At 39.6% G+C, this 16,881-nt stretch overlaps 1 protein-coding gene across 2 annotated transcripts in view; it reads right to left on the reverse strand.

Annotated features, from left to right (window-relative positions):
- The window catches only part of slc27a4 (solute carrier family 27 member 4), a 23,218-nt gene continuing 6,337 nt past the window's right edge, over positions 1–16,881 (reverse strand). For both annotated transcript variants that reach the window (XM_073478299.1, XM_073478300.1), the window contains exons 3-14: positions 12,694–12,904; positions 12,375–12,558; positions 10,489–10,647; positions 8,323–8,392; positions 8,044–8,135; positions 7,685–7,794; positions 7,363–7,572; positions 6,669–6,795; positions 6,163–6,300; positions 5,835–5,999; positions 4,788–4,934; positions 1–4,615 (exon numbers count right to left, since the gene is read on the reverse strand). In XM_073478299.1, the coding sequence (XP_073334400.1) occupies positions 4,458–4,615; positions 4,788–4,934; positions 5,835–5,999; positions 6,163–6,300; positions 6,669–6,795; positions 7,363–7,572; positions 7,685–7,794; positions 8,044–8,135; positions 8,323–8,392; positions 10,489–10,647; positions 12,375–12,558; positions 12,694–12,904 (1,771 nt within the window). In that variant the 3' untranslated portion in view covers positions 1–4,457. The remainder of the gene's footprint in view (positions 4,616–4,787; positions 4,935–5,834; positions 6,000–6,162; positions 6,301–6,668; positions 6,796–7,362; positions 7,573–7,684; positions 7,795–8,043; positions 8,136–8,322; positions 8,393–10,488; positions 10,648–12,374; positions 12,559–12,693; positions 12,905–16,881) is intronic.

The raw sequence follows: 16,881 nt of genomic DNA on the forward strand, positions 1-16,881 counted from the left end.
TGAACAATTTAAATAGTTTTTATTAATAATGATTTTCCATTTGCAGCACTGTTTTTATCTCATTTTCTTAAAATGCATGATGTATACAGCTAGCCTTCAGTGGACAAGAGGACATCAGTGTGTGTGTCTCACACACACAGCACACCTCACAGACCTCCCCTACACACTCTGTTGCACAGGCTAGGAGCTGCCGCCTGCGCAATGAGACGAGAAAATAAAATAATAATAATTAAAAAAAATAAAACTTTCACACACATAGGCAGACATGTACAAACTCGTTTCCTTCTGTAGCACGGCTCGATGTTCCTGAGGACCACCACAGGCAAGAAAGGAACACAAAAAAACAAAAAGTGCAAAAAGCTGAGTGAGAGATGTTGATCAGAGGCATGAGGGACAGAAATCAATCAGCCTGGTGTGAAATGATCTCAACATAATCACAGACTTATCTATGAGCTCAGAGGTGACTTCTCCCCCTTTTTTTTGCAGTGCTTTCCAACCAGAGACTCTGATTGTCTCAGTATGAGCTGGGAAGACTGGTGATAGTTTGATGCCCCTAGGGCTTTCCTCTCAAAATTGATCACCTTGGAGCTCAAATGGACAAACTTAAATTCACATCAGTCACCACGGACTGACTTTGTTTTGGGAGCTTTAATCAGTCAAATAATAAAGTAAAAATATGCAGATAACCTCTGAGATGAAAAATGTGAAAGAAAAAGGGTCAAGCGAGTTTAACAGGCCAATTTAAACATTAACATCGAAGAAAACATCCCACATTTTGAGATACATCATGTAATGTTTTATCTTCACCTATACATTTCTATCTACAGCAGCTGTAGTCAGTAGATCATTTCATTATTCATCCAAAGACTGCATGATAAAAGGTGGAATGGAAACTTGTGTGTATTGGCAAGGACACAGCGCCCCCCCCTGGCCAAACAGATGTCTCAAAACACACAACTATCCCACAGACATGTGACTCCCTGTGGTCCCTCAGCTGTTTCAAGTGTTCCACCTGAGTCATCTGGTCTGCCGTCTGCCTTATCAGAACAACAGTTACTAATTGGGAAATGGGAAACAGTAAATTGGCTCCTGGTTAACATTCACTGTGATCCACAAAAGTCTGCTTCCTACTGCCTTTTATAAAAAGGTAGAGAAAAAAAACCAAAACAGAAAATAACTGCCATTCGATTGTCTCACACTCATGAATCCCGTTTTTTTTATACCAAAAAAAATCACAAAGCTATGATTTCACACAAAGAAAGCAAAAAAAAAGCAAACACATTTAGCAGTGAAACAATCAAAGTATAATTAACAGTTCCTTCAAAAAAAAATAATTTAAAGTCATTTTTTTATTTTTTAAAAAACGTGAAAAATGGAAACATCTTATTCAGAGTGATCAGCTTGTGAGGCTGTTCAGTCAGGGCTGGCGAACGCAACCCTCAGTCACTAGCATCATAACAGCCAAACTGTGTTCCCTTAGATACGTAAATCACACTTTACTTCACAACACCATCACCACCATCATCATCACCATCTTCGTTATCATCATCGTCATTGGTCACTCGTTTGCTTTTTCAGACATTCATGAGAACATTTCACACTCATCATTAAAGAATAAATACAAGTGAGAGAGACAAGCTTCGAACTAGGACCACAGAGGGAGCAGGGATGAGATCTTGGTTTCAGTCAAACGGCTTTGTTTGGAAATTACTTTGACAATCACCGTCAGCGGACTACAGCCGTCAAGGTCAACTGTGTCAGTCATTCAGTGCAAAGTACGAACTAAAAATAAGCCGTTTTAACACAAGAAGACGAAGCAGCCCAAAAATCATGACGAAAAATTTGTCCTCTACACTTCAGCCAGTCTTCACATGACTCACTAACCTGGCTGTGCTGTATGTGACTAAGAATGTGGTCAGTTGCAAAGGTAAGACAAAAAGTCACAGGGTAATGGCAGACTACACACAACACACATTGGCCAAAGATATTTGAGAACAGTTTTGAGTGTATAGTTGGAGCTTTTTGTCATCAGAAATCCTGAAAAAGGTGGACAAAAAACTCCCTCCAACAAACTCCAATTAGGAAATATCTGAAATGTATCCAACTGCTGTTTATACCATTGTCTGAATCAACGTGAGCACAGCGAGATGATGCAGACATGGCAGAGAATGAAGCTTGGTACCTGACGAAGACAGCAAGGACCAAACGGAGGTGCCAGCTCGAAGGGACAGAGAGAGAGAGGGAGAAGGAATACGTAAGGGAGGAGTGGATTGGAGATGGATTCATGAAAATGACTGGAGTGCTTGGCAGAAAGATGGAGATAAAGGCTTGGTGTAAAGGTGCTGAGCAAATGGAAACTTGGGAGAACAATATCTATAAGACGACCCAAGAAAGAAACAAATAAGATGGCTAGAAGACAAATTAAGGTTAGAGTTGGGGCTAAGGAAGGACCAGAGGAGACTCACAGGACAGGAAGTTAGGAGGATAGCGTCCTAGAAAATGTGATGACAGCAGCCTCGCCCAGTGAGACATCAACACAGACTCTTCCTGCACCTGGCAGGACGAAGGCGCCAGTCGCCGGGCAGATGATTTTTCAGAATAATATATGAGCTCCCAAGATTTAGGCCAATGTTACCAGGGCTACTACGGCAGGGATGAGTGAAGCTGAATGAAGGTAGAAGAGGGATTCATGTAAGATACTATGTGTGGGCCAGGGCCTGTGAATCTGGGAGGTGAACTCACAGTAAGGCACAGTGCTCTGCTTGTGGTTGATGATGCTCACTCGTGTTGCTACAACCTCTGGAGGGTGACAGCTACTGCAAACAACAGACAAAACATCGATGACAAAGCACATTTTCTCTTCTTCTACCGTTCTGTTTCGGCGCACTTCCGCCTTGGAATCTTTGGATCTTTCGGCTCTCTTGAATCTGGCACCGCAATATTGTTGAAAACACAAGTCCTCGATGATGTGGTGCTTCTCCTTCTTCAGTCAAGAAAATACTCACACACACACACACACGCACACACACACCCTACGATAGGCAAAATCTACCTTTTAGGACCAAACCTGCACAATACAGCCACACAAACATACTGTACGTCAGCATGTGGACAAGTCCTGTATGTGGAAATAGCCCCATGTATTAGCCCAGGGTTGAATCAGTCCGATCACTTAACTTTGTATTCCAGCAGCTGATATAAACTGCTTACTGCAGTTTCAGTTTTGAGGACTCCATGAGTTTCTTAAGCACGGATTTGGATACATGTAAAGCAAAAACAACCTGATACATCTGCACGAGAACAAAAGAGAAAGCTTTAACAAAAACATAAATTAACTAAGACTTCTTAAATATGTAAACAAACACTACAACTTAAATATATTTGGTGTGATGCAGACATATTTAAATACAAAGCTTTGTTTTATATCAGCACTCGTGTGGTGCGGCTGATTATTGCACTGCAAGCGCTGGAGCCCTATTGCACTTTAGTGAACCTCTGAGCTTCAACCACTGGTCTAATTTGACTTCTGTAACTGTGGGTTACGTGTCAAAGGCTTTCCAAAATCCCTCACATCCTTACGTTGTTCCCTTTAAAAACAAAACTTGGTGTCCTTTCTTCATTTTCATGTCAAGTTCTAAGAACAAGGGTGGAAACAAAGCTGTAGTTGTCACACAGGTTTGTCACTGCTGGCTGATTGTGCAGGTGAAGTCGACATTAGGGGCTCCACGCTTTCACAAAAACAATCCTGCTGACGAAAGAACGAGCCGAGAGACAGTTTAGGCCCTCATGAGTCCCTTCGTTGTCCAACACCCATTTTTTTTGTACTGAATCCATGCTCTTCCTCAGCATTCTTTAAGTCTGTGGTTATCTGTAGTTTTCAAGTTTTTGCATTCTGGATGCTAGGCAGCCGGTTTTGTTCTCCACATCCCGCATAGCCAGCTGTGTCCCACAGCAACACATCTGGTTCGATGGACCAGGATGGACAGGTGTGGTCGTTTGAGAGACCTGTGGGGGGGGGGCGTAAAGATTGTGTGGCTATGAAGGGTGGTTTCAAGTTACCAAATAGACCTGGTTACTCGGTTTGTGCCTCTCTCTGTGTTTGCTGAGGTAGCGAGAGGAGTTGCCGGGGAGATTGCAGGAGGGATGGATGAGTGGTGCTGTGTGTGTGTGTGTATGTGTGTGTGTGTGTGGCGTGCATAAGACTGTTTTTAGGGGTCGCAAAGAGTAAAGTGGTTTTGGGAATACAATGTGTACGTGGATGTGTGTGTGTGTGTAAATGTGTTGGCATGGAGTGTGTATGGCTATTACTTTATATGCATTTGTGTATATGGGGACAAGGTCCTGCATTCTGCTATCCTGGTCACACAATATTGTCTTCTTCTCTGTGTCTGCATGTGTGTGTTTTTTTTTGTGTGTGTGTGTGTGTGTGTGTGTACATGTAGTGGTCAGCCTGGTCATCACAATTTGTGTTTCCCTGACAGTATGGAGCGGTACAGCTCCTCGTCCAGCTGCGCATAGCGCCCTCTGCTGGAATCCAGGAAGTACAGTCTGTCTGACACTGCGGTGGGGTCAAAGCCGTCCCGACGCAAGTCCGTCTTCTGAAACTTAAATGTTCCTGAGAAAGAGACAGAAAGAGAGTTTATGTAGGTATTTCATTTAGCCAATTAAGCTGCAGTTTAGCCATTTTAGAATTACTGTATTTTAATGTCTATCAGCTGTCCTAATGCAAAAATTCCCCAAAGAACAACAATGAATATCTGAATATCTTAATCTTTACAGCATTTTACCTGTCTTGTTGACCTCCGGAAGGAAACGAAGAAACACAGGTCTGGCGTAGGGAGGGAGCACCTTCTCCATGTCCTTCACAAACTTCTCCAGGTCGGTGGAGTGAGACGGATCAGCGATGGCTGCCATTCCAGCCTTTCCTTCGGCTCCTGTGCAAACAGAGAAGGGCATGTCAGAGGATTCATTCTGTGGAGGTTTTATGTCAGACAGATTTTTGTGAGGCCATGAATGCAGTGTTCTAGTATTTGTTTGACGTATAGAGTTATCACATTATTTCATATAATGAATATTAAAGTGAAGTGACCCAGTTCTATATTAGGAGATTACATTTTTGAATGGGACGCGTTGATGTCACTGCTGTCTATGAATGTCTGCACAGATCCATATACGTAGCAAAAATGACAGATTACTGTTTTAAGTCAGACTCACGCAACCTAATGTTACAGGTAGAGTGGCGAAAAGCAGTTACAAGAGTGATGTTGGAGTATATTCGTCACAAGTATATAAACAAAATGAATGTGCAGTGTAAGCTATGTAACATTAATCATAAGGAGAAAACAATGGAGACATATAACAGGCAATCTCTCATCACCTCCTTTGCTAGCAGTGTTAGCATGCACTGTGTTGATTCCACCAGGGAGGAAAGTATCTTTGCTTTGTTATTCATTTTATATATATAATATAATATTTATATATTAATACTAGTCATTAGTCATTACTTTACTAATACTGTGGCACAAGAAACTCATATGTTGCCTGCTATGATCTGTCTGACTTGTAATCTTCTGTAAGTTGTCACTGTGCACGCCAAATTAGTATATATTATATTAATAAAGTTATCTAATCTAATCACAGCAACTGGAAAATGGCAACTGGGAATTGTCCCTGCTGTCACTCAAGTGCAGCTCAGCTTTATATGGGATGACATTTCAAACTGGTTTAATTAATTTAATTAAATTTAAGCTTGGATACTGCAGCTGTAATCACTTCAGCATTGAACACAGTTTGGTGACACTTTATTCTCAAATATTCATCAAGCAAGATTTTACCTGGTACTTCCACTCCATACACAACAACATCTTTCATGTCTAGCAGCCTGCTGAGAGTTCCCTCCACCTCGGTCGTCGAGACGTTCTCTCCTTTCCAGCGGAAAGTGTCTCCTGTGCGGTCCTTGAAGTACATGTGTCCGTTCTCATCCATGATCAGCACATCACCTTGTAGGGGGGCGAAATATCACATTAATTTAGTCGGTCAGCAAAGAATACAGTGAATAACTCCATATGTGTGTGTGTGTGTGTGTGTGTGTGTGTGTGTGTGTGAGTGAGTGAGTGAGTGAGTGAGTGAGTGAGTGAGTGAGTGAGTGAGTGAGAGACTAACCAGAAAGATAGGCACTGTCTCCCTTCTTGAAGACACTATTAGCAACCTTCTTGCTGGTTGCTGATTGATTGACATAACCATCAAACCTCCGAAGAGGGTCGTTCTGAATGATCCTGCCGACTAGCTGGCCAGGCTCGCCTGGAGGGATGGTGACAGAGAGATTGAAAGAACATAATAAAAGTATATTCTTCTTAACATAAAGAGCAAAATCATTTCATTTAATATTCTTTATTTACAAGGAAAAACATAAACTAACATTTCTGTACATGTGCCAATCTTAGCTAGCCAGCTTATTTATTAATACCAGTAAGTTGAAAGACAAATGTGTACAAGGAGAAATGGATAGAATCACTAGAAGTGGCCAAAAGTACATGTCCAGCTTTAATCAAACATGGGATGTGTGATCCTCCTGAGATGTTTTCCTCCCTAAAGCCCCCACTCTGTATGTACATTTAGGCTTACCGGGTGTAGTGTCGATGTTCAATACATTTATATAATAAACCTACCGGGTTTACAGGGAATGCAGACACCATCAGGTCCCCTAATGAGCTCCATGGTCTCTTCATCAACCCTCACCAGTCTGATGGGGTAGATGAAGGGCAGAATCTGACTATTGAAGCCACACGCTCCAACCTAAAGCACAGACAACAACAAAAAAACCCACAACGGTTTAAGTTTGGTAAGATGAAAGGCAGACCAGTTCCAACCAGCCAAAAAGCTGCAGTGCTGATGTGAGTTGTGTTGATAAGAAGCTACCAAAACTGAGAAAACAAGATTGGGAAGACAGGGACTTGCATGGTAGATTCAGTTGCACCTCAAATACACTGAAATCTAAGTCAGTCTAAATGTGTGCGGGCGCTGACTGGGATTTCATGGCGCTCTCAAATGCACCTCCTAAACTCAGAAAAAACATACTTGAATGGCCATGAATTTCGTATTTCGTTTTCACTTAGAGCATTTTCAATTATTAGATGCAAAAAATCAAAACAGCATCACTTTAATTTCTCCACAGACATTTTAATAATAATAATAAAGACTAAAATATCCCTAATTGAATCGATACTGAATCAAATTGGAAAGGAAATCGAAACAGAACCACGTGAATCAGAATTTAAGGAATTTGGGAAATCAGTGGCAATACACAACACTTGAGCTGACAAAGAAAACTGAGGAGGAAAATCATTCAGGACACATTTCTACCTTGTTGTCAAAGTTGCCCAGGCTGCAGTTGCACTCTGTGGCTCCATAGAACTCTGCGATCTGCGGTATATTGAAGCGGTTCATGAACTCCTCCCATATAGACTGGCGCAGACCGTTGCCCAGTGCCATGCGCACCCGATGTTGTTGCTCCGTTTCCCGAACCGGCTGGTTCAGCAGGTATCTGCAGATCTCACCAATGTACTGTACAATCTGGAGGAGAATGGAGCAGGATGGTAATGAGAAACAAATAGCTTAGTGACAAATAACAGCTACCCTGCCCATTTATTCTGTGGCAGTGATTTATAATCTATATTATGCTTACAGTGCAGTTGTATTTGACACAGTCATCCCAGAAACGAGAAGCAGAGAACTTCTTTCTGATGACTACAGTCATGCCGTGTAATACACACTGGCCCACTCCCACAATGTTACCTGTAGACAAAGAAACAGGAGCCGTCAGGGTCACTGAATGCTAGCTCAACATGTAAATATTCAAAGACATAAAATAGAATAGAATTTTTGCTGTCGAGTGGCCACTATCTTAGGCTGGTTCATCAAGATGAACATTATGAGAAACTCAAATGACTGAAGGGACTGACTTTAGATTTTCTGAAAAGAGGAAAAGTTGCGTATTGTAACTTTAAATCTCAACTTCAAAATCACACACAGTTACAGTTTTACCTGCAGAGTGGTAGAGTGGTAGGCAATCATACAACACATCATCTGATGTCATCCTAAAGCCGTAATACACCAAGGCTGCCATGCGGTAGTACCTGAAAACCAGAGTGGGAGGAGGCAGGGCAAGAAAAGAAAGTCAAAACAACACCGACTAGTTTTATGTGTTTCTCTTCCATCTTCTCCCAACAGTATTTACGCTGCACATGAAAGTTACAAGGATCAACAAAGCGAGCAGCTGCAATTCCTGTGAGTCAGTTAGTTAGCTGCATGGCTCCTTCCTACCTGCTGTGCACAACAATAGCAGCTTTAGGCATCCCAGTGGTTCCTGATGTGTAGATGTAGAACAGGCGATCTGAAACAGACAGCAGAGAAATGAAATAAATGTTCTGCTAAATGCTCACTTCCCATCAGCCTTGCAGGAGTCTAACTGATGGCTTTGATCCTTAATTAGCAGCCTATTCACAGTTTTTATCGCAAGCTCATTTAGACTAAGTTACAGCTCTGAGGGATGGGGCAAAATAAAGCAGTTATCTCACTTTTTTGCCTCAGGAATACAGTGTGTAAAGCAGGTGATATCCTGATGTATCCAAATCTTTACATAATTGGTTGTAGATCTAGATGGCGGGTGCCTGACATCATAAAAGAAGTACACTTTAAAGCTCTCTATGCAGCTAGAGAGCTGGATCATTGTGGCTATGTGCTGCCTCAACTGGCAAACGCAAATCAGCTGTGTGTTTGTATGTGTACAGAGGTGACTAAGCAGCAGCAGTGCAGTACTTATGGACATTCACTCTACACAACATACTGAATGTGTACATACACATCTCCAAGCCCATCTGAATGTGTCCTCACTGATCTGATCCTGATGCTTTTTGGTTGCCATCTGTCCAGATCACCAGAGGCACAGAGGTCGCAGGGTTTATTGCTACAAGAGCCTGTGTGGCTGCTGAGCGAGCAGGTAAGACTTGAGTAGGACTAATATTTCAGTATTTTTAGGCTATATCTCAATATTTTGAAATCTCCACAGAAGCACTTCATACAAGCTAGGACTGAGTGACAAAATCAAATATCACAAATTTTGACCAAATGCCTTGATATTGATTTTTGCGACAATACCCAAGGGTCGATTATTGGTACTTAGATAAGTACTAAAATATTAACACTCGATTCATTAAGGTTTTTGATAAATAATCATAAGTAATGTGGATACAATAAGTAAGTGGATAAAGGCAAGTATATTTACAAGCAAAACAGTCTAATAAGTTCAGAATATTTATCTTTCTATAACTAGCTGTCCTCGACTGAACCAAGGCACTAATAATAGAGGGCTACAAAGCTCTTTTAGGCAAATCTGGGATCTATATATACAATTTACATCATTTGAATATTAATATGTTTAATCTCTATAAGCTCGCCTATGTACATGAAGGCTAAAGTCCCCCCCCCCAAAAAATTATCTAAATAAAACATAAAAATCAATAAAAAAAAATAATAATCATCTCTATAATTTTGGTTATGAGCATAATACGTTTAAAGTTTTGCCATTATTCAAAAATATTCAATTTCAGTTACCGTCTGGCTCTGTATTTATTTGTGGTCAAAAACATATTAAATATAATAAAAACAATACTATTTATAATAATCAACACTGAAACTGCATTTCTCTTAATATACCTACATGTAATGTATGAAAACATGAAAAGACAAAAAAAAGTCACTGCAATGCAGAGATATTGCTCGACATTTCAGCTCGGTAAAAGTGTTTTCTTTTTTTCCAACATGATTGAGTGATGTGATTTATTTGACGGTGAGTCATTGCTTGGCTCCAAAAGTATTACTCACCACTCTTCAACAAGTCTGTGGTGCGCGACTATCAGTAAAAGCAAACAAAAGCCTTCTTCGTTGCTTTGGTTAGAGCAGGCGCTGAACTTTTGGTTGCTGATTCATTATTGCTTGAGAAATACACCTTGAAGTTATTCCCAAATGCACTGTAAAGAAAAACTGTGCTTTTGTGAAATGAACTGCTTGGGACTATTCACATTTTTGGGAAACTTTGATCCGGATTGGTTATGAGAGATATGATGGGAACTTTACTTTGTTATACTATTTGTGTGACTTGTGATTTAATTTATCAAGTTTGTTTGTGGTTTAATTATGACTTAAAGTTACATTTCATTCTCATTTGATTCAGTTGTATTGTTTTGAACTATAATTATAATCCCTAGCCAATTGGTTGTTATATCCATGTATTTATTTGTTACATTTTGTTTTACAATGTTAGAAAAGCAATGTTATAATGAACCCTGATGCGGTTTTACACATAAAAAAATGATCCCGGTCTCTTCCACACAGCGAGGATTGGTACTTGTATCAGTAGACATTCAAATTCTGGCATTGGAATCGAATTTGAACTGAAAAAAAGTGGATCTGTTCAACCCTAGTTCTCACCCGTGAAGCAGCGTTGTGGCCTTTTTGGCAGATGAGACGGGGCAGCGTCCAGCAGAGGCTCTAGGCACTCGGTTCCCTGTGGGACTCGTTTGGGGTCCCAGTCTCCACAGCAAAACATCTGTACTGCCTTCCCCATTGAATTGTGGATCTCACACACAGCTATGAGAGAAAGAGAGACACATTACCATAAATTAATTTCTCCATCCCAATTTACAAGAGAACTTTATGTGGTAAGATATTTAAGCTCTCAGAGATGAGAAGAAAAAATGGTGCAACAATAGACAAGGAAAGATGTGTAAGGCTGGGTAACAGGGGTCAGAGTAGATTAAAATTATTTTGGGTGTCTGGATGCATGATATGGATATCTGAAAAGATAACTAATAATTTCACAGTTTTGTATTTTAAAAAGAAGTTCCTCACCTTCTAGGTCTAAACTACTAGTAAGGAAGGTAAGACATAGTGAGCAAAAAGGTTTTTTTCTCCTCATCTCTGAGCCCTTGCGGAAAATCATGTTGTCTTTCTCTGAAACTGTAAAAAAAACATCCACAGCGACAACCACGTTTGGTTCTCTAGTCTTCACTGTGAAGCTGTACCCAGCGGCAGCAGTTTGATGTCCCTGGATTATCTGCTCCATCTATTGGCTAAAATTTCATTAACAGCCAAAAGCTCATGATATAAGTTTCCCATTATATATATATGTATATATATATATATATATATATATATATATATATATAGTGCATCCCTAGGTATCAGGTGGGAGAATGAGAAAGAAAAGAGGAATATTTTGACACAAAGAGAGGAAGTGCAGACAAAAGAAAGGAAATATCAAATTGAAACATTTCATATTTTCTGTATCTCAATTCAAAAGCCTTATGTCATGCTGGCTCAGCACTAAAGGCTACAGGCTCGACTTTAGCCTGTTCAGCGGCAAAGAGACTGCGTTTCCAATTACTTAAAGGCATAAAGCACATGACAAGTGCAGGATCCAATACAAAGACTGCTCCATCAATCCCAGGATGAACAGCTCAAAACTCATTCCCTCTTTATAGCTGGTGAGATCAGGGCTTTTTCAGATTGGGCAGGGACCCAGAAGAGGGTCATGAGGAGATTGAAATAGATCCCTAATTTATGTTTGACCATTCCACAGAGCTGCTGTAATTTTATATTAGTGCCTCCCAAGTCTAAGCAATATAAGGAATTAGACATTATATATATATAGTAATTACTTCTATTTGGGCTTTCAAAAATACTCATATGAATACACACATGTAATATTTGATTTATATCTTTAATCTTGACTGTACATTAATCATTTGTTTATCTCTCAGTCAATATGTATTCATCCCATTCAATAATGGTCTTGAACTCATATCGGTAATAGAGCTATTTAGTTATTTTACATGCTGTAATTATTATCAGTGAAAACAAGAGATTCAATTAACATTATTGCCAATTTATAAAAACAACATGTGACTCAGCTCGTTATTTTAGGTTTTTTTTTCTGTACACACCTCGTTTTTAGTCCAATCTCTTTATACTGCAGGCTGATCATAGAGACATTTTTCCACTTCTCTCTCCATCACTTATTCCCTCCTTTCCGTCCATCAACCATTTAAAGCTCCATTGACTGACTCTGAAGAGACACCTCCTCCAAAACCCATCTAACTTTTATGACCTCTGCTGCTTTCTACTGCTATCATCACAGCGGAAGCATTAACAACACTCATCAGCAATGCTGCACAGACTGTAAAGCCCACTGAGAAGGTTTCTGATTTTTGGCTATAAACCTGACTATGTTTCTACTATAATAAACACAATCCGCCACATATCCTTCAGATGCTTCTCTAATTACATCCTCCTTCCTCCATCCTCCTTGCTCTTACCATCAGTCAGCTCAGAGCCAAACACGACAGCCTTGGCATTGGAGATGGTGACGCAGTGGACCAAGGCCTCTAGTCTCAAATTGAAGTTGATAAGAGCCGCCTCTACACCGATCTTGGCCATGCCCAGCCAGAGGCCCACATATTGGGACCTGTTCTCCATGAAAAGGGCCACCACGTCACCGTCCTGAAGAGAGAAACAATCAAATGAGGGTCTTGTCAAACTGATTGCCATCAACAGAGTTTAAACAAGTTAAAGACTAATCAGTTCTGCTTTATCAATGTTTTTTTTTCAAAGTAAAGCCATTGATTAAGATCCTACCTTGAAACCCCGTTCCAGCAGCAGGTTAGCCACTCTGTTGGAATACTCATCCAGCTGTCGGAAGGTCCACCTCTCCCCAGTCCCCTCGAAGATCAGCGCCGTTTTGTCCCCGAAGCGTTGCACCGTTTCGGCAAAGATCTTGGGAACAGTGTTCTTCTCTCTGAGGTGGCGTCTGACATTCATCTTCACCCGCAATAGCACACCTGCCGCACTGAAGGAGAAAGAGAAAATATATAGTCAACTTTTTTTGGAGTGATTCTAAAAGACCATTTTCTGTTTGGTGTAAAAGCCAATCCACCTCCATTAGAAGATAACTGCATTGGTTTTTCATGTTTTAGCCCATTAACTACAAATTGCATCTACTTCCATTACTGTTAGCCATTTTCCAAGGAACAGAAGTTTTTAGATTGATTTTCTACTTGCTCTCGTTTTTCCAAGTTTAAAATGTACCAGTTTGGCAGGAAAGTTTTCTAAACAGTCAATATTTGCAACTGTTTAACAAGCAACAACAACATTAATTTCACAAAAATATAAAACCAACTGTATGCTCATTTGGTGACAGTTACAGCACTTATCTCAGTAAGTCTCTGATGTTGTTTTTTACACTGTAGTTACATGTATTGAAATCAGTCACTTCCTCTGCACAGTGGGTGGAAGAATGGTGAGAAATCAAACTAAAAACTTAAGATATTCTTTGGTCAGCAGCAGTAATATGAAGTCTGTAATTATTAACTAAGAAGCTAAAATCTGCTAAACCACAAGCATATCCTTCAAAATAAATGGAAGTTCACAGCAAAATATTCAACTGAAGCTCACCGACCTAGGCAATTTATTACCTACACTGTGCATGATGTAACAACGGCATAAAACATTATGACAGAGAAGGCGTGGTGGGTCCAAGGGGCAAAGTCTACCGTAATGGAAAGATCTCACTTGACAATTTACATTTATGGTACAAAGATACAGATAAAGGCCATCCTACTGAGCAATGTATGATTAGATTAGATTTTAGATTCAACTTTATTATCATTTATTAAGGAGCACAGGTTCTGAGACAACGAAATGCAGTTTAGCATCTGACCAAAAGTGCAAAAAGCAGTCAAGTGCAAAGTAATGCATATATGTATATATAAATATCAGTGAGGGGTAGAGATGAAAATCCTAAGACAGATACAGCATGGGCAGTGTAAACAGTATGAACAGAGTGAATGCACTCAGATAAACAGTTGATATATATACAGCATAAGCAGCAGTTAGGAATAATGATAATAGTGGACTCTTACATGAATAAACAGCTAGTGATGACCGTCATCACCATTGAATATGGTGTATACACTATAAGTCAGATATGTACAGCTTTGACACTAGTGTGAATACACTAGGTCAGACATTTACAGTATGGACAGTTGTAGATAAATATACTTGGTATGTGAGAGCATAAATAGAGTAGATAAGTATATGTGCAGTGGTAAGTGAATAGGAGCCATTTGTTTGACTGGTTGACAGGCAGTTACTAATTACTGAAATGTCATAAGAATCTATTAAGCAAAGTTACTTTATGGCTAAATTGTGGGGGTGATGTTTTTATCATTACACAAGGGATTAGTTTTATGTTGGTCGAGATAACTGTAATTTAATGTTGCATAGTTGCTCTTACGTTATTACATTATTTCACAATATAGCTGTTTAGAGCTCACTCTGTTGCAACAGAGGAGACACATGAACTTTACACTATGTTAGGACTGGGCGACGTGGCCTAAAATTATATTTCCATTATTTAGGCTGCATTGATATATATATATATATATATATATATACTTTTAAATTGCCTCAAAATCACCTCATAAATGCTAGGACTGGGCGACAACACAGCTGATTCAAATTAATGGGTTGTTATTAGGCAGCAGAGATTGATGACGAGCTGACGATTTGAATCACGTGTGTTGGATCAGGGAAACATCTAAGGCCCCGTCCACACGTACTTCTTAAAACAAAACTTTTTCTATATGTTTTGGCCTTTCGTATGCATGTAAACAGCGTTTAAAACGGATCTTTTGGAAAACTCCGGCCAGGGTAGATATTCGAAAACAGCCTTTCCAGTGTTTACACCTGGACAGACAGAAATGTAAATGATCTATTATAATATTGGAGTATTTGATTTTGTACGTTGACGGAATTGATGTTAGATTGTTTAACGCTATGTTTAGAAATGACATTGATATCATTGATAAAACAATGATTGAAAAGAGACAAAAATGTCTGCTGACAAGTTATCCAAGAAGATTCTGTGAAGAGCAGTCACATTTCCCTGCCTTGTTCATACTATTTTCTGTAGCTAAGCACCCAAACAGAGTAAACTACCTGCTTCCTGTTTACAATGGCGGGCGCATACCCAGTGTACGTGAATGGGCGTGGAATATGCGCTTTCATGTGTCTAAGTATGGACAGAGATTATTGTTGAAACGGTACTAAAACGTTCATCTGGATGGAGGCATTTGACTGAGAAACACTGAATAATGTGGATATAATAACTAAGTGGGTTGGGTAACTATTAGAACAAAAGGTTGGTAAATTACATCACATTACTCCAACCAGGAGAAGACAAAATGTCATATCACGGTAACAATGTAATATCGATATATTGCCCAGCCCTAGACTAGTTTGTAATTAATTATTTTTCTTAAGGATACTTTTATCACGCTGACTATAGTTTGCTCTGAGTTGCACTGCACCACTAAAAAACCCCTATATTTACAACCAATTCTAGCAAACACAGATGCTTTACGCCTTCTACTAAACCACCCAGTGACAATCTCTGGCATTTGCAGGGACCAAAATGTGTATACGGGAGGTTGGTTTAGTTTACAAAGGCATTAAGATGTGAGCCATAGTCCTTCTGAGAGTACAAACATCCCAGCCTTGTCACAGTACATTACACAATAGGAATTCACGAGTCACTGTGAAAAAGGTGTGTTTTGACAGGTTTACATACAGTGAATTTTTAACCTTGAGGTTTCAAACTAGTCAAAGACAAATAACGACAACATTATCAGAACTGGAGCACAGGTTATCACTGGTCTAAAAAAAGAACAAATCTTAAAACTATAGCGTGATCTTATATTAAGATAATTTGGTAAAAATCCTTGGAAGCTGTAATCTTTATCTCTCTCACCAGTTAGGGAGGCCATCTTTTTATATGTATATATATGTATATATATATATATATATATATATATATATATATATATATATAGAAAAGCACTCATCTCTTCTGGTTAGGCCACTTTGGCTTACTCAGTCTTAAAAGCCCATATTTTACAATTTCCTGATCTACCACTGCCAGAGCTATTGATGAAAGGCGGAAGTTAACCACAAACCCATTGCCACGGTAACCCACAACTGTAAATATTGGCTCTAAGAAATAACCTGCACCTCCCCCATCCTCTCTATTGTCCTTAGTCTAAAATATTTCGCACTACCTGCCATGTCACAAAGTTTAGAAACGTGTAGGATAGGAACAAGCAGAAGGCTACTAAACTGGGTTTGGAGAGGAGGAGCCTCGGGTCTTGTGGTGAATTCTGCAAAGCTGCTTTCAGGCTACGTGTTTGCAGGGCTAAATACATGAGAACACTTCACTTCCACATGTTCCTCTAACCAACATTGAGCAAGCAACATGTTCAGTAATAATGATGCTGCATGATGTCCTTCTAACTTTTAATGACTCAAAGTTTAAACTTATTCTGATTGTAATTTTTGTGAAACCTGAGGTAATTCGTGCTTTTAATAATTGACTTAGACAATATTAGCTTGTACCCATTTGAGTCAATATCATTGTTTCATCACACATCATTCAGTCGAGGGGTGATAACGGTAATTTGAATTTACAGCCCTCCCCTGCCTACACTCATTTCTTTGCAAGCTGCAAAGTGTTTGGAGTCCCTATTCTGACTTTTCACTGATTTATGGCACAATTTTCATGTCCACTACTTGGACAAAAACTATTAGTTACTGGAAACTAGTGCGTTCAAATGTCAAATTTTAGTTACTTAATGTCCAAGTTCTTGTTTTGGCTGACTTCACTTATCTCCAGGACCTTTGAAAGTGAAGATACCTGTAAGTGTTTGGACAGTGAAACCTTATTTATTGTTTTGGCTGTGTATCCAGTGCATTGGATTTAAGAGGCAGACT

The sequence above is a fragment of the Pagrus major genome, chromosome 12, assembly GCF_040436345.1.
Source record: "Pagrus major chromosome 12, Pma_NU_1.0".
In the NCBI taxonomy this organism is placed as follows: Eukaryota; Metazoa; Chordata; class Actinopteri; order Spariformes; family Sparidae; genus Pagrus; species Pagrus major.